General features: G+C 40.7%; 1 protein-coding gene across 7 annotated transcripts in view; it reads left to right on the top strand.

The window, feature by feature from the left end:
- The first annotated feature begins 1,237 nt into the window (after positions 1-1,237).
- TBC1D1 (TBC1 domain family member 1) overlaps positions 1,238-20,361 on the top strand; it is a 100,346-nt gene continuing 81,222 nt past the window's right edge. For 4 of the 7 annotated variants that reach the window (XM_058837488.1, XM_058837486.1, XM_058837487.1 and 1 more), the window contains exons 1-2: positions 1,347-1,562; positions 9,073-9,595. In XM_058837488.1, coding sequence (XP_058693471.1) covers positions 9,179-9,595 — 417 coding nt within the window. In that variant the 5' untranslated portion in view covers positions 1,347-1,562; positions 9,073-9,178. The other 3 variants (XM_058837482.1, XM_058837485.1, XM_058837483.1) reach the window with 3 other exon arrangements.

Below are 20,361 nucleotides of genomic sequence, written 5' to 3'. Positions count from 1 at the left end.
TCTGGGTGGGAATTGTGGTTCACCTTCTGCTACAGCACGGTTTCCAGAGGCGTATAATGCTCAGTCAGGCTTAAAATGATACTGGTATTGGGTGATAACCGGAGTAAGAGCATTGTCCTTAGTTGTGATGGTTTAAAATCTAAAGACAGGCGCTGGTTGCAAGGAGATGGCATTCCTCTTTCCAAGGATCGTAAAGATGTCACTGAAAAGCAAGAGGCATTTGTACCTATTCCCATATATGAAGTGAAAGCAGCAAACCATGACCTGAGCACAGACTGGGAGCAAGCACTCTGGGTGAACTGCTACTTACATACCTCAATTCACTTACCAGTGATCCTATGGAAGTACACCTAGATGCCAAAGGTCATGGAGACACAGTGCACTTTGTACCTACATGTGTATCTACACTTTATAAGCAGGGGATGTGCTTGGATACCAGAATCTGCTTGTTTCTCATAATCTGTGGCAACATTGTGCTTGCATTAAACAGCTTGATTGTTTCCCTCACAGCAGCAGAGCAGATTTCCTTTAGAAAGTTCCGATTCTGAAAAGCACACAGGCTTAAAAGTAAATAAATCAGTGGTCTTACTGCCAAGAAGACTTGAAATTAATTGAGTGCAAAAGTGGTTTGTACAGCGGGGATGTAGGGTGCTTTAATCATCTCCACTCACAGAGAAGTAATAATTAAGTCTCCACATCCATTCATGCCTTATCCTTTCTGGCAGCTGGAAACTGCCAAAACTAACTAACTAACTAACTAACTAACTAACTAACTAACTAACTAACTAACTAACTAACTAACTAACTAACTAATACCTACTCTTACAATGATTTTATGCATACGCAAGTGTGGTTTCTTTGAGGAAGCCGTCGAGGTGACTCAGGTGAGCTCTCAAAAGGCTGCCCTGAGGCCAGGGCTGGGCCCACAGCCGAGTGGGGACTTGACCGCTTCAGAGCTCGCGAGCCGGGCTAGTTCCAGTTTTGTGAGCAACCTTCGCTCGCCACTTCAGCTGACCCCGCCGTCGCCCAGGCTCACTACCGCAAGGCGACAACACGTTTTCCGCGAGAGATCACAGCCTGTGCCAGACACACGGGGCAGCGTTGCCGAAACGCTCTTCGAGAGCAACTTAACGGGCGAGGGGAGGAAGTTTCAGCTGCCCGCTGTCGCGACATGGGCGTCCCCTGTCGCCGGCTGCCGGCCGTCTCTGCCGGGCGCCCGTGCCGTCCGCCCCCCCGTGCCGGGACCAGCCGCCTGTTGCTATTTTCGCCCGCGCTGGCGAGCGGCCCGGCCGCGTGTGCGCCGCGGGTCCCTCTCGTCCCGGCCCGCCGGCAGGTAGGGGAGAGGAGGGGCGGGCAGCGGGCAGAGCAGGAGGCGGCGGGCAGGCAGCGGAGAGGGGCGGGCGGCGGAGAGGAGCAGGAGGCGGAGGGCAGCCCCTGGCCCGTCCCGGCGCCCGTTACCGGCCCCGCCCGCCTCCCCGCGCGGGGGGTGCCCGGCCGCGCCTGGCAGCCCGCGGCCGCAGCCCGCCGACGGCACTTCCCTGCGGCGAGCACATCCTGCGGCGGTAAGCGGCGCCCGGGCCTGTCAGGGGGCGGCGGTGGGGCCCGCCGCGCCTCCGCTGCGGGCCGGTCCGTGGGAGCTGCGCCGGCGGGGCCGAGCAGCGTTTTGGGAGGGTGGGGGGAAGGAGGAAGAGCAGCTCTTGGCGCAGAGGAAGTGAAGAGTTGTGGCGAGGAGCGCGGCACCCGCCGCGGGGCGGCCCGTGCCTGCACCCGCGCTGCGAGGGGGAGCAGTCCCCGGCGCCGGGCGGCTCCGGCCGGGGCCCCGCTCCGGCCGCGGCGGGAAGGGCGGGCTGCGCGCTCCCGGCCGGCGCGGCGGGGTCGCGCCCTGGCTCCCGGCGGAGCCGCTGCTCTGCCTGAGGGAACAGCGTTGCTGCGGACGGGGCGGCCGGGCAGTGGGGACGGGGGCGCCGGTGCCGCTGTTCTCGGTTGGCGGTGTTCTGGGAGAACTGCTCCTCGTCAGAATAACTGAAAGACACGCTTGAATTTAATCTGTCAGTGACCTGAGGTGGCTTTAGTTCTTCTTCTCTTTTGTCTGCTGTTTCCTCGCCCACCTATGCAAAATCGGTGGGTATAACTCCTCCCAGAGCCCGCTCCGTCTCGGAGCAGCACAGCGGCTCTTGCCTGGGCGAGAGCGGACCTTTCCTACCCTGGCACCGCCAGATGTAACTTTGAATCCGCCCGCAGCGGCGCAGTGCTCTTAGGGCCCTTTAAATTCGCGAACTAAGCCAGCAAGGGAATGATCTCTTGAAACTGCGTTCACGAGAGGTATGGAACGAATGTGGTTATTTATAGCGCAGTTTGAAAAGATTGAGGCCTTTGTGTGCTATGTTTTATTTGGGAGAGAGGCTAACGCGGCAGATCTGTTGTAGGAACCTTCAGTAGTGCAGATGGTGGGATTTGTGTCTACGTTAAGCCCAGAGATTGAATGGAACATCGTGGGTCAAAATTAATAAATTATACATTCTCTGAATAGCGAATTTTGGAGCTAATCTGAGCTGATGCATATGACTATACTTTTAGCACTCGTAAGTGCTGAAATAGAAATTTCTCACGGGCTCTTATATAGGAATGCCGAAAATCATAGGTAATACACAAAAGTAGAAATGTTTGCAGGTGAGAACGTCAGGATGGGAAGGAAAGCGAAACACATTCAGTGATATGTGGATGACTTGACACTTTTTTCACTTTAATTTGGTTAATTGCAAAGTTGAATGCATTTTGGCTGTGGATATGCAATTGAACAAAAAAGAATGCTGTTCATAATGTAATTACCTAGCAAGCTTTCTTTTACAAAGTTGTGTTGGTTTGGTTTTTTTTAGTGCATTAGTGCATTTAGAGCATAGAACAGCTCAATATTTTGTTAAGCTTTGTTCTGAGTCAGAACACTTCAATCATCAGCATATTAATTTCCATGGACCTGATTAAGGAAATAGCAACAGGCGTTACGGGCAGGAACAGCTATTTTCTTCATTTGATAGTTGATTATAAATGTGTGTGTTTGTAATCAAGAACATACTACCATTCTATTGCATTTTTTTTTTTATTAATAGCCTATTTTTAAAACTTACTTGAGGAGTGATATAAATGCTGGCTGTCCTGGTAAATATTTTAGGTGTGTTTATTACTGGAACCAGTACCAGAGTAAATGGTCAAATCTGGACCACAGTCTGGAGTTGCTGACAGCATTTAAGCATTACATCTTTTAAAAGTTGGCATTTAATGAAAAAATAATGGAAATTAAAGCTAATTTCTGAGGCAGATTGGTTTCTGGACTTGCACATGCTGTTGCCCAGAGCAAACCATAGCTTCAGAAGGAAACAGCATATAATAAGTAACTATGAGATAAAAAGAATATCCTTGCAACAATAGGGGTGTGTCATGCTTCCAAGTGCCTATTTGAATTAAATAAAAAACTTTTTGAACACTGTTCTTAGCAGTGTCATGACAAACTTAATATATATATATTCTCATTTGTGTTTTTCTATATATTCTGCCAGGTGGATAGAGAAATCTGTCATCTTGAGCAAAGACAATGTAAATTTCAGTTAGGGATCAGAAAGAGATGGAGACAAGTGGTATTTAGTTCTGGCTAGTGTTCCAGAGTTCTGGCTGCATGCCAGGGCTCCTCATAATCCTTAAGTAGTATGATATTTCTGCTAAAATAATCAGTGGTGAAGTGCAGTCAGTACCAGTTCCTCTGGTTCCATTTGTCAACAGGGTTCAGTGTTAATGCCGTGCAGAGAGGAGCTGAACAAATTTGTGCTATTTAACACCAGCTGTTTTTCATAAGACCTTGCTGTATGGTTGCATTTTTTGCTTAGCTTCTTGAAAGGGAGAAAACTGACTTAGAGAGGCTCATATAAACTAAAGCTGGTGTCATGTCGCAAGCCTGATGTGGAGGAACTGCACAGTTGTCTCTCAGAAGAACTGCAGAGGTCAAGGAAGATGGCATCTTTCTGTTCAACTCCCAGCTCAAACCCCTCATTTATTCATTGCTGTGTGAAAGCTCTGACTGTCCCTGCTTGATGCATCTCCTAAGCTTGTCAGATCTGCTGTGAGTCCCAGCACTTCAACAACTACCTAAGTCGGGAGGGAGCTGGAGGGAGAGTAAAGGATTGCTTAAGTCTGCAATTACCAATGTTCTGAACAATAACTGAAAACTTCTGGCTGCATGTCTGTATTGAATTTAGTCCGGTTAAGAAGGAAGGACAAAAGGAGGACAACACTTCACCACTGTCAAAATTTGTCTTTTTTTTTAATTTTTTGGGGGGGTGGGGAGGGGATGTTTTTTTGGTCCTCTCTTTGTATTTTTTCTGTATTAGTTTGAGTCTATCCCAAATCTGCCTGGTGTTCCCCCAGGTGCACAAACCTGATTTTCAGTGCCTCACTTTCCCAGGTTACTAACACAATAACCCCACAAGATTCCTTTTCCTAATATCAAAGTCTGCCTGACCCCATCTAACCAGCTGGCACCTGGAGCCAATACCTTGCCCTCTTTGCTCTCTTGAGAGAAGGTGAGTTTTGAGGAATGCTGTCCTGCATGATGCTGCTTAGACATGTACCTTCACATGGGGTTCAGAATGGTAGAAATAATAATTTGTGTAGCTCTCCCTTTCATGTGGTCTTGCCATCACCCTGCCTTCTCTCTGAAGGTGTCCCTTTTAACTTGGTGGCATAACACAGTGAGAATGTAACTTGATTTTGGAGGGCAAGAATCTAATATATATTTTTTTTCATTGGTTTAGGGCTTTAAAGAACACAGTATCAGATTTTGCTAGAACAGGACCATCAGTGTAGTATTGCATGCTTTCTAAGTCTGCTCCCTGCTTGTGAGAAGTGGCTGGGTTGATAAGAGCAAAAGAGAAGTTGAGGACAAAGGGCACACGTATGTTCCCATGTGTATCTTCCCCATTAATGAGTCAGTCTGGTGTCCCCTAATATAGAAGGCAGGGATAGATATACTAATGTGGTTTGTGTATCTTATGCGCTACAGTTCGGCTGTTTTTATGCTTATGGTGCAAATACACCTAAATCAAAGCAGACTAAACAGTAGGAACAAAAAGGTTCATATTCTCTATATCTCTGTAAACTATATCTTTCTCAGCAGCAAAGCTGTCAGCTGAGGAGTGCCACTCAAGCTGCTCTCAGTTTTGAGAGCAAGGGCAACCAAGATCCTTCAAAAGATGCTGGTGGAGAGGAGAAAGAGGAGCTGTCCCAGTTGTATTTGTGAGCACTGGGAGAACACATCCAGTGTGCTAAGCAAAGCCCAGAGTAATGAAGCTGATTGGCTCTTAGAGTTGCCAAAGGAACATCAGAGTTGAGGTAGAAAGAAACTAGTAGACAGATTTATTTTTGTATCTTTTCTATTCCCTCTTGGATTAGAGGTGGAATAAACATTTAATAAGCATGAGTTAATCAGACACTTAGGAGGAAGAGGAAACTTCTTTGAGCCTACTGTACTAATATGTATGGTAAATTCCTATGGCAACAGCAGAGCCAAATTTCAGAGGGGATGAACTGAAAGGTGGCAACCAAAGATGAGTAAAGGTGCTAAAATTCTAAGCAGTGGAGTCAGGGCAGACATGGATGGGCTGAGAGCATGGCTACTCTTTGGCCATAATGTGTGCTTAATTTTATAGGTGGGAAAAGGCCTGTTTAGAAGAACAAAACTATTTTTAGGTCTAAATTAAGCATGTACATAAATACTTCATGGTCTTGAAGTAAAACCTAGTCCTTGATGTAAACTTGAAGGACATTAACACCAACAGCATGAAACTGGCATAAATTCGGGCAGCAATTGTTTACAATAAGTGACAGGAGGGGAAAACAAAGAAAGAATGGCTGGGAAAGGGAAATGGAACATGAAGAACAGTAACATAGAGAACAATTCGGGTTAGATAAAGAGACTTTCTGATGCTGCTAAATTTGTGCTCTGAGAAACTGCACTTTCAGCCTCTTCTAACATTAGGGGGGAAAATCGTGTATTTTGACTTCTACTTAACTAGTTTGATTTAGTAGCAAGTAATTAAAGTAGTTTAATTTAGTAGTAAGTATTTTTCTTTGGAAATAACAAATTAATAACATTGGAGTATTTATGCTGTTGACTTTCCAAGGTGTTTATTTTTTTAAAAAGAGATGAATGTCAAGAAGCTTCACATTTATATTAAATACATTCCATCAGTACAGTGTTTGTTTAAATATGACAGAGTATCAACCTTGGGTTTTTTATAAACTGTTGAGTTCTTAGTTAGCATGCTAATGTGATATTGCATGTGCAATATATTGTGATATTCACTTCTCTTTGAGGCTGTATTGCCTTGTAGATCTGGGGTAATAGAGCATGGTAGATGGCAGTAATTAAAAAGAAACTTGAAAAGTTGATTGAAACAAGGATGACTTTGTTGTATTTTTGCATGCCTGTAATTTTTTTAAGAAGGGTTCTCAGAAAACACAAATAAGAAATTTGCCATAAAAAGTGTGTGGCTAATACATAATTTTCTGTGTGGTAGCTCAGTTCTCCTGTTTTCAACTAAGAATGAAGTTTTCTTCGGCTTTCTTATCCTGAGATTATTGTCTGTGACACTGAGTGACAAGAGCACTAAAAACCTTGATTTTTATGTACTTTAGACTACACACCATGGTAGTTACAAATTAATTCAATCTTCCCTGCAGTTGCTGAACTATTTTTCATTGTTGCAGTTAAGGAGAAAAAAATCTGTAATAGTTTGTCAAAGAATATACCATTTTGATTCTTGGCTGATGGAAAACTGTAATCATAACTGTGTTTAGCAGTCTGTGTTGATAAGGTGTAAAAATGCTTGCTGAAGCTGCTATGCCATTTAGAATCACAGGATCGTTGATGTTGGCAAAGGTCTCCAAGATCATCATGTCCAGCATTTGACTCAACACTGCCATGTGAGTTAGATTATAGCACCAAGTACCATGTCCAGTTGTTTCTTGAACATTTCCAGGGACAGTGACTCCACCACATCCTGGACAGCCCCTTCCAATCCTTACCACCCCTTCAATGAAGAAATTCTTCCCGATGTCCAACCTGAACCACCGCTGCCACAGCTTAATGGAATTTCATTTAGGATGTAATGAATTTATGTTAATTTAAAGATGCTTATTTTCTTGCTCATTTGTGAAATAAACAAAAAAACCCTCCCAATTGTATTATACTTAAAATGAGGTGTACAAATTCTGGAGTTTCATGGCCCTTTTTCCCACACCTCCCATGTGCAGATGCACATACAGAGGTTTAAGAAAAGACGTCTAAAAAATTGATCCACACATCTAGACTGCTATTTATTATGAATTCATTGAATAGTATCTTGAAAACTTGCACTTGCTAAATTTGCTATTCTTGGAACTGATAATGTTGCCACAGTGTTCCTTTGTCAAAAGATGAAAAAGTCAAAAAGGTAAATGTACCCAAAGATGATTTCTGCAGTTCTCTTGTTTTTACAGTTTGCCTGTTACTGCAGAAACATTTTTCCCCACTGGGACATTTACAGATTGGTTGCATTTTAAACAACTCAAAATTAATTTCTGTCTTGAAATTTTTAAAAAAGTGTTGGGGCTTTTTTAATCATGAAATTTCCCTTCATTTTCAACAAGGTGAAAGACTGTTAAAAACTCAGTCTGAAAATAATATTACAAGAGCGAATGAAGGACAAAGTTTAATGGAAACTCATGAGAAAAATAGTGCTAGTTTCCATCATATTTGTAGACGAACAAAGACAAGAAATACTGTTTCCACAGTACATGGATGCCATTTATCCAATGTTATCCAACTTGTTCAAATGTAATTAAAATGTTTTTTAAGGATATCTTGGTACTATTTATGTTGTTTTTAATAGGTCTTATCATGAGAAACTCTCTTAAGACTGATGGTAAACTGGTGTCCTGGTATTTAACCACAGGCAATTACAGGCCTGTCAGCCTCATGTCAGTCTCACACAATATAATGTAACAGCTGAAACTAGGGTCAATTGAAGAGGAATTAAAGCAGGGTAGTATAACAAATGCCAATCTATCTGTTTTCATGGACTGCATTTTATGAAATGGAATGCATAAATAACTGCAATTATTGGATTTCATTACTGAAAGTACTAATACATAGCAGTAGTGGTAGTAGATGCTGGGTATAACAGGGTTACAATGGGGTTGTGTGTAACTTGGTATATTCCATTTGATATTTTAAGAAATGAAAATGGTAGTGTCAGTCTGGTTAATATTTAAGTATTCCTGTCTGGCTGACCAGCATTAAGATTCAACCATGAGTTGTGATCATCATCTGGTTCTTCCCAGAATGCTGTAAGGATTGTTGCTTGTGACTGCTGTCTGACAGGTTTTTCAGCAATCACTCAGTTGACTGCTGCTGGCATTTTTAGATGACAGTGATTTCTAGGGTATTATGTATTGAAAAAATCTGTTTAGTTACAACCAGTAATCACTGGGCAAACTATACATAAGGAAACAACTCCATGTTAATAGCTGAATTCATAGTCATTCACCTATGGACAAGTAGGTTGTCAAGCTGACTTTTTTTTTTTCCCCCAAATGTAAAGGTGTGTTAGCAGGCAGTGACTTCAACTGTCATTCTATCATGAAGGTCAGAATAGCTCAGCTGAGTTCTTCCTGTGATAACAGGATTGAAATAGGCCAGTGTGATCTACATGTGCCTGCCCACGAAACAGACCCAGGCTAGAAAGAATGTTCATTGTAGTTTAGTTATTCATTAGATAGTTGAGCTAAGGTCATAAAGCAAATTTTAAATCAGGACTGACTATTTTGTATTTATTACAATTATATTTATTATTTAATTTTTATATTATTTATTACAATTATATTTGTTGGACTTGAAATAGCAAGGCCCAGAGTAAAGAGGGGAAACTTGCCAGGTGGGCCATGGTAGTTGTCTTCTGATACTAAGCTTTAATGATTTGTGTTGTTGAGAGTTGGTTTTTTGTAGAGTTCCAGCACCTACATAACTCTTTCTTTTCCTTTCAGAATTCTTCTGTCTCTTAATCAAAGGAGCCATCCAGCATCCAGATAATGTCATTCCACGGAACTGAAATATTGGTGAATTAGTCCAGGTTCCCTAAAGGACTGTAAAATGGAGCCAATAACATTCAAAGTTAAAAAGTGTCAAACACCTAGTGATTTCTCAGCAAGTTTCAGTCTCCAGCTCGTGGGTTCTCTCCCAGTGCATTCCCTAACCACTATGTCAATGCTGCCTTGGATTGTGGCCGAGATCCGGTTGCTCAGTGCAAAGTCTTCCAAAGAAGAACCCAGCATCAGCCAAATCCGACTTTGTGTTTCACCAGCCAGTTTGCGATGTGAGCCAGACACAGGGAAAGCCCAGCAGTGGGATCCTTTAATTTGCTCCAGTTTGTTTGAATACAAGCCACAGCAGGTCCACAAACTGATTCACAATAGCCATGATCCGAGCTACTTTGCTTGTCTGATAAAGGATGAAGCAGCAAATCAGCAAAGTATCTGCTATGTATTTAAAGCTGATGATCAGACAAAAGTAAGTAAAAAGAAAAGAACCAAAACAAGCATCCATGGAGTTGCTCTTGTACTGTTTGAATCTTTTCACTACACTGTAAGACCTTAAGGTTGTACTTATAGTTAGAGACTAGATCTCATTAAAACTTACTGACTTACTTTATTTGATGTTAACTGCTCAGTGGAATTTGAACTGCTTAGTATGTGAAATGAAAGGTGTGTACATCTCCTACTCCTGTAGGAGAATTCAGGGCCTGAATTTCATCAGCTTAAAAAACACTTTAGTTTGAGATATGGGCTGACATCTTGGCCCTTAAGTCAGTGAGAGCTTTTCTGTTGATGTCACTAGGGCTAGTATTTCACTCTCGAGTCACTTGTGAACTTTATCTAATCCTGCACTCAGACCTCTCAAATTTCTGTTTTCCTGAGTTGAGAGCTGTGTGACTGGGAAACAGAGATACCTCCTTTCTCAGAAAGAGAGGGTAGTGTGGAACCTCCATATGTATCATATCTCTAACAACAGGACCCTGTGGAAACCTTTTCCTAGCTCTGTAATTCACAAAGCCTGGCAGGCAGGTTTAGAGAGTGGGAGAAAGGCAGTCTCTCTACCTCTGTGACATGCAGGCTTGTTGCTGCATGGTGTTAGAAGGGAATTGGGTAGGCGTGTCTGACAGTGGATGAGTTTTGGCTTACTTTGCATTTCCTAATTAGTTCCTAACCAATTGTGTCTTTGCTGAAAAAGTGGAAGCATTAAAATTGTCAATCTCTTCCTTTTGAAAGTAATGTGAAACCCTGACTCTCATGAATGAGTAAAGTGAGTAGGATTTCACACAAAATTATTGTTTACGGGGGGGCAAAATGGTGATGTATCCTTCACTTCTTCAATGTCGATTCTAGTCTCCATAATGTTGGAAAACAGTGTGCTCACTTGACTCATTGGAGGTGTCCTGAAGAATCCTGGAGGTATTATGTAAATATACACTACACATGGGATTTATGCCAACTTGCCCAATAGCAAACATTGTACAGTTCCAAATCCGTGGTCTCAAGCTTACAGTTCAAAACATATGGAAACAGCTTTAGTTAAATCCCCCCAGATAAAATGGCAGTTCCAGTAAATTTAAAGGCAAATACATTGTAAATCATAAGCATTCAAGTGGGAAATCCTGTCAACTTAAATATAGAATACCAAGTTTATGTATGTAAGAGCAAAAATAAGGAATAGCAGATATAATAAGCAGAAATAATGAAATATCTCAGAACTTGGCATTGGATAGCGGCTGGTGAATGCATTTTTCAGTTTGCTTATGCATTTACTTGTGCTTGTGATTTTCCAGGATTATAGTGAGAACACAGCACTGATCACCTCCAGTACATTTTCTTACATTTTCTTTTGCAACAAAAGATTCAAGTACTTTTTCTTCTTGTTTGATCAAATTCCTGGATGTGTTGAAATGGTTAAGAACAAATTAAGTCCGTAGTTAAATTTGCAGCTGTGTCTACGTGTTTTTGGAGGCAATACCCAAAACTTGGGTGCCTGTTTTAACTACTTAGCTCTAGATTCACACAGGTATCTATCCTTTCAAAAAAACTACCTTCCACCTGGTCTCTTAACTTGCCTTGCATGCAAGAGTTGTTTCTCTTCTTTGCAGTCTAGGTAGACATCTAATCAGCATATGTGGACCTATGTTTTAACAAAAGGGTAATGGAAATGCAAGGTGGTGTTGCCATCTAAAGTGAAGCCCTGTCTCTTTTACTTAAATTTTGTACAATTTCCACATTTTAAGTAAGTTCTCTGTGCTTTTTAGGGTGCTGTTACTTTGCCCTGAATATGGTCATATAATGCCTTTTAGCTAGTTGATGTTTATATATTTCTAAGGAGGAGTGAACTGATGTTACCTGTTTTGCAGATGCCCAAATTGAAGGGATAGGGAGTGCACATATGCCTTTGTTGCAAACTGAAGGAGCTGTTTCTTAGAAGCCAGTGAGTTGGGATGAAGAATTTAGAATTGTTGCTGCAGTTCATGTTCAATTTCAGAAGAAATAAATTTTAGAAACTGGACTTTCGCAGCTGTGCAACTCAGCAGACTCCTGTGCCATCACTCTTGTTTGTGAGGACTCTTTTTTTTCCTATTTGCTTCAGGTCTGTAAAAGAATTACAGCAGTCCAGATATGTTTAGTCACAAAATTTACATGTCCATAGCAATCTTTAGCCAACAATCTTGGACATCCAGACTTTTATGATAGTTACTAATTACAATAATATTGTAAACTGTAAGAGCCACAATTCTTTGTGTCTGCATATATAAATCTGTTGTAGAGTTATATTTGACAAAGAGTTCTTGGATTAAGTCAGGTCTGGCTGAGGATTTGAAGTAGAAGGTACTTTGTGGCTTTGCAAATAAGTTCTGTGTATATCCTCACCTTAAGATAAGTAGAATAAAAGGGGGCAGAAGTATGTCTGTGGAAGAAGTACTGTAGGAAGATTAGGATGTTAAGACAAAGGCAGTTGAGTAGAAGACTAAACAATTAAAGCCTTTAAGAGGAGGACAAGAAACTTGCAAGTCATGCAGAGGCATACCACTGGAAGTGGTAGAAAGTACAGAAATCTAGGCATGGTCAGGCTTTTAGCATAAGCATTGCAGATAGGCTGCAGTCCATTAACTGTAGTTTTACTTCTTTATAAATACAAACTGAGCAAGAACATACATCTGATTAGTGAGGGGTTATTTTACTGTTTAATATAAGAGTTTTGTTAATGCTGCTGAGTAATATTTAGCTCAGCTCTAGAGCTGATGGAGGTGCATGGGATGCATGTTTTTCCTGCATATGAATACAAGGCTCTTGAGTTCGTTGTTGCTGCATTTCCAACATAGCCACTTTAGAGAAGAAATCAGTAGACAGGTAATTAACATTAAATAATGTCAGGATTCTTTGCAAGGAATTCTTTGTTATGCTGCTCTTTAGCAGTGAAAGAAAAGGTGCCCCATTGTGGTCTTTGTCTTCCCTCTGCAGGATCTTCTGTAAATGTTTCCACTGTACCATCGTGGCAATGTGTGGCTCACTTTCCCTGCTGGATAGCAGTGAGTAGGGAAGGATAGATGACACTTGAAAAGAAGCATGTGAATATGGAGATCATTCCACTCTGCTTTGTGTTTAAAGGATGGGTTTACCCTGCCGAGACAGAGCTTCTCTTAAGGATTAGAGTCTTCTTTCCAAGTAGATTTGTCATTCATGGCATCTGGAGTGTTCCTTTCTTCATATATAACTTCAGTAAGTTTCCACTAGTTACAGATAGTGAAGTTTCTTATCCTTACACCTTCATTCTGCAGGGGTTCTGATGTGGCCTCATGATTGAGTAATTTCTGCCTGAGGATGGGGCTGAAGCATTGCATATTCTTTGTAGGTGCTCAGGAATGGAGTTGGATTCAATTGTATTGCCTGCAGGGAGCTTATGATGGCTACTTATAGGTCAGGTGAGTAATGGTGGGGAAAGCTGGGGAAAAATTAAATCTCCACTATGTCTTTTTGCAGAATAGTCCCTTTAGCATAAGAACACAGCCTTGATGAACACCTTGTTGAGACAGCATGCTTGGCTACTGTAGGAGTGCAATGGAAATGAAATCATATATGCTCCATGCTCTGTATCTCCCCAGTGGCCTCTGATCTGATATTTGCTTATGTACTACAGAAGTGCGATGCTGTTGATATCACTGTTGTTGTTGAAAACTATATACTTTTAAAAATATTGGCATTTTTGTCCTACATTTGAAATATGCTAGTTCTAAACTGTTAGGAACTGCAGGTGAGGTGTGCCGTTTTCCTGAGCTCATTCTCCCCAGCTTTCCTTCTATATGATACCCTGCTTTAGTACATCATTCACTCCAAGAAATGAAAGAGAGAAATAATGTGAAGCTAATGGCATACTGTAGCACGGTATCCCCCTACAGCAGATGCAAAGTAGCCAAAACATTGTGGAGGATGAGTAATTTCTGTTCTTATTTTCAGCTTGGAAAAGTAATTCCAGATGTCATTATGTTGATCCTTCTTTGGCATATCGAATGATTTGTTTTACTTAGACATGTTTAATCTTACTTGATGGATGTTTGGGCTGGCAAATGGAACACAGGTCACAAGTTTATCTGACTCTTGCCCTGAACTAGTTCAGATTTAAGGCAAGTTAAGATTGTGCTGTCCTTTATTATACTTTTATATTTATTGTAAATGAAGACTTACAGTTCTATATTTAATGGTTTCACAGAGGTCTGAGTCAAAGAGGACATTCAGTATCTCAGCATTTTTCCATGTCCTGTGCTCTATTCAGCAGCAGGCTCACATTTTCCCGAGCCTGTCTTCTGTCACCTACATAGCTATAAAGACTTTTTTGTTGCCTTTGACAGCCCTTGCTAGATTCAATTCCAGGTGGACTTCAGCTTTCCTAATCATGTCTCTGTCTTGGGTTGGCAAGTTCTTACCGAGGCTTTCTGGAAACTGACTGGATTAACTATGTCCTGCTGTGTTTTTCCTACAGCAGATACTTGAGTGGTTGAAGTCCCTCATCAGGACCAGAGTATGCTAATGTGAAGCTACTCAGTGCTGTCTGTAGAGTGCATCATCCACCTGTTCTTTCTGATCACAGGGTAAAATAAATTCCTGGATGCAGAGTAGAGGTTGGCAGGCAGTACTGTCATTTTTTAATTTATTTTTTTTAGTGAAGCATATGCTCAGAGTGCTTGAAAGTTTCCCCTTTTTCATTCTGTGATATGAATTTGTAGGTTTAGAGAGTTTGAGGGAAAGCCTAGAAACTTGAGCCTGATGTCTTGCAAGGAAAATATTTCTGTAACATTACCAGTGCAGATCTGAAGTATGAAGAAAGTTAAAAAGTTCAGGTTACATTTTGTACTGGTGTTTTTGTTTGTGTGGGTTACGTTTTTTTTAGTCCCCAAGACTCTGGACACAAATTGTCATAACAGCCTGTAATATATGCTTGTGTTTACTAGAGAAGTTAATGCTATGATGGCAAAACCCTGGGTAGAACTTTTCTGCTTAATAGAAAAATATTGCCTGACATTTAAACAGGATCACAGCTGCACAGGACTGTGTGGTGCTTCTGAATCTTCTCTCTGTAGCATCACCTATCAGGGACAGCTTTTGGCCTGGGCAGCTGCAGGAGTGTTACCATGAGAGTTGCAGTGTCTGTGTGGTTGCAGCAGACTGGGACACCAGCTGGAAACCTGCGCCTGCTCATTGACTTCACCTCTGCCAAATCTGCCCCAAGGCAAACACAGATAGGAACCATTTCCTTACACTGAGGCACTTGAAGTGTAGCACCTGGCGTGTTGATGAGCTTTTTGGCTGTGTGACCTCTTCTGTTGTCAGAGATCTTCAGGTTTTTTGTCCACCCACTGCTTTAACAGTTACTATGCTTTTAAACAACCTTCACCTACTTTCATGAGTTAAAATAGCTTATGCACTTAAGTAGATCACGCTGTCTTACCTGGAATGCAGCACTCTGTTACATGTTGTTTATGATCTGATTATGTGCTGAAGAAGCTGGTTTCAGATAATCAACACTTAGCTCTCAGTGAGGCTGCACAGAGCTGAACTTCACATTATTCATCTATAAAAGGAATGGCAGAGGCCCAGTGAACTCCTAAGCAGTTGTTGTGAGGCTTGGCTTCATGACTGTCGACTCGTACACAACTTGTTTTTACTTTAGACTCTAAGGTATAGCCTCTCTAAGTATCTCATTTTTAATAGAACCATTTCCCTTTCTTAAAAGAATTCAGAGAAGATAATTTTAAAGATACAAGTGATCTTTTTATTCTGTATTTTACTGCCTGATGAGTCTAGGGAGATTAAAACATGGTTCTTCTTTTGCAAAAAACATAAAACACTGAAACAAAATCAATAAACTGGACTAAGGTTAGTGCAAGTGAGAGCTTAATTTGGCTGTTTTCTGCCTCCTTATGCACCTTTGGAGTTTTTGATTGAATCTGTATAATTGGGAACTGCTAGCACTGATTTTTGATTTTGGACATTTCTCCTGTCTCCCAAATACTAACTGAAGAAAATGTAAAATACAGAAGGGAGCATAAAAAATGCAGCAGAACAAATGAAAAATCAAATACATATTTGTGTTGTGCACATACACAGTCCAGTTTATAAAGTAGGTCAAAGTTTATCTGTGTAAATCCTATCAGAATATCCTGTATACTGCACACAGCCAGCTGTGCTTTCAGTGCTCTCACAATTAATCAAGCTTTACAGGGTTCGTGAGCATGAGTATGATGACACCAGTTCTATCCTGGGATCTGTTCAAACAATTCATGTATGTGAGCTCATCTGTTAGGGAACCTTAGTGACCAGTAACCCTGTCCCTAGCAGCATTATTCCAAGCCTTTACAGGGCTCTCGTCAAATCTTAGAGTGACTTTGTGACATACTGCATCAGCTAAGTGCTCGTGTGTTCACTCATTTTATAAAAATACTGTGGGATTTCCCTAAACCCTGTGTGATTGCCACAGGGAGGAAGTAATTTGTGTAATACCAGTGCTGCTGTCTGACTTACAGTCAAGATTTCCTTGTCTGATCAAGGAAAACTAAATTCATCACAAGGTTTATAAAAAGAGTTGCCTATTCCCAGTCTTATGGCAGCAGCATCATAAAAATTATATATTCTTGTGATTTCTTATCTTAGTGTAATAGCTAACTGTATAGTAAACTGTATCAGATGACATTGTTCATGTATTTTTTCAACTTAAATAAACTGAAAGTAGCTGTGTGTTACTTGTGATGTTACACGCACTTTATTTTAGGGTCAGCATTCATGCCGAAGCTATTTATTGTTCAAGGTTATTAACTGTTCTTTCACTTTTCCTGTTGGGGATTGTAGCAGAAATATAAAACAGCGGAACTGAGGCAAAAACATAATTAGTGGATTTGTGATGGCTTCTCATCTGATTACTAACCATCCTTTTTGTCTTATTTGTGACCAATGATGTCCAGCACAGGTAACTGGAGCCATGAATATCTAAGCATCCTCCAGAGCTATAGTCGAGTTTTCTTTAAAAGCTCCTGTCCACACAGAGAAGAGCTTCCTTACATATCTCTGAAGAGCAGCTCACTCTTAACATCTTAAGCAAGTTTAAGACAGCTTTCTGTGGCCTTGTATTCCTTTGTTTGCTGATTTGCACATTCCTACCTTTTCCCCTCTTTTCTATACTCAGTGAGGTGTTTCAGAGCAATTTGAATATTCCAAAGGAAAAGTAATGAAGTTTCAATGAAATCAGCATCCTAACATGATCACAGAACAATTTCATGTGCACCTTTGTGAGAGTCAGGTCATCGCCACCTAGAGCAGAGAGAAGGCTCAGCCTCAGATCCCCAGTTCATTCAGTCTTAAACTGCTGTGGGATTTTAATGCAAGTATAGTCTATGATGGTACACTGAGGAGATTTTGTAGGTGTCGTCTGTAAACAGAGGCAATTCTGTTATTCTTTTCTCTTCTGATCCATCCCTTGATGTACTTCCTTGGTGTTTTCCCTTGTACTGGCATGATGTTCGTCCAGCCCTGTGTTGAGCTGCTTTAGGGGCTAAGGTAAAAGAAGCTAATTTCATTCTGCTCCAAAACTGATTCAGTGCACTTTGCTAGATCACCATAGATTTTTTTGGTCAAATTTCAAGTTGACATAAATTTGGAAACTAAAGTGAACATAAAATCATTTGGGACAAGTTTTTCCTAGTGCTTTCATAAGCAGGTGGGGGAAATTGAGTACCACACCAGGAATACTCCAAAGGGATTGGGCCATGGAGCAGGAGTAGTTCTTGTACTTGTAGTTCTTTCTTTGTAGGATGACAGATCTTAAAAGTAGGACTGTGAGGATGGAGATGCACAGGGACACTTGCGAGCTTCCTTGGCCTCTGTACACAGAGCCACCTTGTTTGGAACGCAACGCTCCTAACACCGAGGTTGTGAATTCAATCCCTATATGGGCCATTTACTGAGAAGATGGAGTTGGTGATCCTTGTGGGTCCCTCCCAACTCAAAATATTTGGTGAAAGTGTCATCAACGTTGAAATCTGTCCTGCTAGTAATGTGTGAGAAGAAATCACTGCATACCTTCCCACTGAGTCCAAAGTAGACTTGCTCTAAAAAGACATAAACATCACGGAGTGGGTGGTCTTCATCTGGGAGACTGTCTATCCACATATTACTTGAGCACTAATCATATTAAAGTCCTCAGCTTCACAACTTGTATCAATAACAAAATATGTAGCAACAAAGTTATGCAGCTCACCTTACTGTGGTGTAGTAAAGTGATTTCTGCAAAGATGTTGGATGCAAGACACAAACAAAGTGAATGAGTCTCCTCATTGCCTTGCAGCCCCATCAGTCCAACAGCTTCAAACAAAGGTGCAGCAAGCAGACAGTGCTGGGCAAGTAAAAAAGCCCAAACCAGACTGAAAGACTTGTGCCATGGAAAAGTTCTGAGTGAGCAATAGGAGTGTGGAAATATAAGTTGTGTGTTCAGAATTGAGAGTTCAGAAAATACTTTTTGATTTGTAGCAATATTGAATATAAACTGCATGCACACTAATATACAAATAAATACTTAATGATGAAGGAACTCCAGTGTATTTTCTGAATTACCCACTGCTGAGGCTTGCTGAAGTTAAGACTAGAAGAAGTTTGGAAGTATTTAACACTTAAGTAATATAAATTTTGCATAGTTGTGAAGTTCTTAGATTAATTTTGTGGATACTTGGTGAAATGATAGCAGTATGCAATTTAAAGCCAGAAAGTGTATATTGGAAAGGGGAAATAGTGCTTTGAAAAATAACAGGTTTTATTTTAAAAAAATCAGTCTTACCTAAAACAGTGTTAGTTTTTGTGGCACACAGTACAATAGCATATTGAGGACAGTGTGATTTAGTTAGCAAAAGTGATAATTTTTGTCAAATGCATGAATAAACAGAGGCCATGTCTCTCACGTAGGTTAGTACAGTCTCTACAGACAGACTCAAGTGTGGTTCTGGCTCATATCTGATTGATATCAATTATCTTTCCTCAAGACTAGTAAAACCAAAACCTCCTATGTTCAGTGCTTTGCAAGTTTCATTAGGAAGCTTGGCGTTAAGCTCACTTGGAGCTACTTAAACATGGACATTCATGTTCAGGCAGTTGTATTTTATTCTTTTCAGATTTAAAAATGGCCCTAAAAGACAAATGCAAGCCATCCATATTAAAATATGAAGATGCCAATTCATAAATGGTGATACTGAGTAAATCACCTGCCTGAAATAGCTCCTTATGTTTCCATGCAGTTGGCTTTTCATTTAGAGTTTTGCCTTTCCTGGGCTGACATTTATGCTGTGCCCCCAAGGTCATCAGATGGGGGCTCTTTGGCTGTAGTGGAGCAGAAAACCAAAGCAGAGGAGGCATATATAACCGCTGTATTTACTTTAGCAGCACAATCTCCCATCCTGTTATATGTCAAAGTGAATAATGGTAGAAAATCATTGTCGTAAAATCAGTGCTTTTCCCTTGCCTGGTGTAGACACAGTTGTTCTGTACTTCTGTTTTTTTTACCTCTCTGTGGACGTCAAGTTATGGGAAGGGCTGTGGGAAATATTTTCCTAAAGAATGATTTGTGTGACTGGACAAATACAGGCTTAAATGGATATGTGTGTTTGCCCTAAAGGTTGATCATCGAGGATCTGATACAAGGATTGAGTGGATAATGCCAGTTTATACTTGGTTTGTCCTTTGTATGAAACTGCTGGTCGATGTGGACTTCCCCTTTCTTTCCCACCCTCCCCCCACTTTTCCCAGAGTGACAGTAATTGAAATCTCTTGCTAGTCATAAAAACAGCTTCACTGATGATGACTCCTCTTGCATTGGGTTAAGTTTGGTCCTTCTGCATAAACAACTGAACACTTTTCATTTGTGAGATTCTTGTTTCAGCCTTTAAAAGAACCCCACAAAACTAGCTGCACACAGGCATAATGTGCTTCAAAACTGTATTTTTAATAATCATGATGTGGTTTGTTGTGTTGCTTTATATGCTGTGCTTCTACTTATAATTTAAAGAACTTGCACAGGAAGAGGGAATAAAAGCTAAATTTTTCAACTCCTCATTTGAGATTTTTGGAGGCCACATTCAGCACAAAACTGTAAATTACACGTGAATATCTGGTGGTGTATTTGCATCTAAACCTGTAGCTAAGTGAAACGGAGGTGTTTTTTTGGAGAGTCAGGAAGCAAATTATACATAAATCTTATTTCTGAGTCTTTGAGGCTGAAAATCTGTATGCACTTTAACTTCAGGCTAGTTCCTTTGAAGACAACAGACACACTTGCAACAATAACTTTAAACATGCTTGTAGATATTTGCTTGGTTAGCACCTGTAATACAATATAATTAATATAATATATAATATTCTGCTTGGTTTTATTGTTACATTTTTTTTCAATGACAGTTACTTTGCTCACATAGGAAAAAAAGGTTTCCAATACCTGTAATTAATTCATGTAGAAAGATTTTCAATGAAACACAAGTTCTTTTAAAACCAGACAAGAAAAATTATAACTCAAATACAAGAACATATTCAAGATGATTAACGTGGTTGATTCAACACCACTATTAAAAAAATTAGGTTTCTTTATTTAAAATTTCAAAAAGAAGTATGCTGTATGCCTATGAAGCAATCATTCGCTAAAGTCTTACGAAGAGCAAAGCCCCGTTCATCGCTTTTAATCCTCGGCAGGCTGTGAAAACCATGTTC

The sequence above is a fragment of the Poecile atricapillus genome, chromosome 4, assembly GCF_030490865.1.
Source record: "Poecile atricapillus isolate bPoeAtr1 chromosome 4, bPoeAtr1.hap1, whole genome shotgun sequence".
In the NCBI taxonomy this organism is placed as follows: domain Eukaryota; kingdom Metazoa; phylum Chordata; class Aves; order Passeriformes; family Paridae; genus Poecile; species Poecile atricapillus.
Note: the sequence above shows the minus strand (reverse complement) of the source record. Positions and strands in the feature narration are given on the sequence as shown.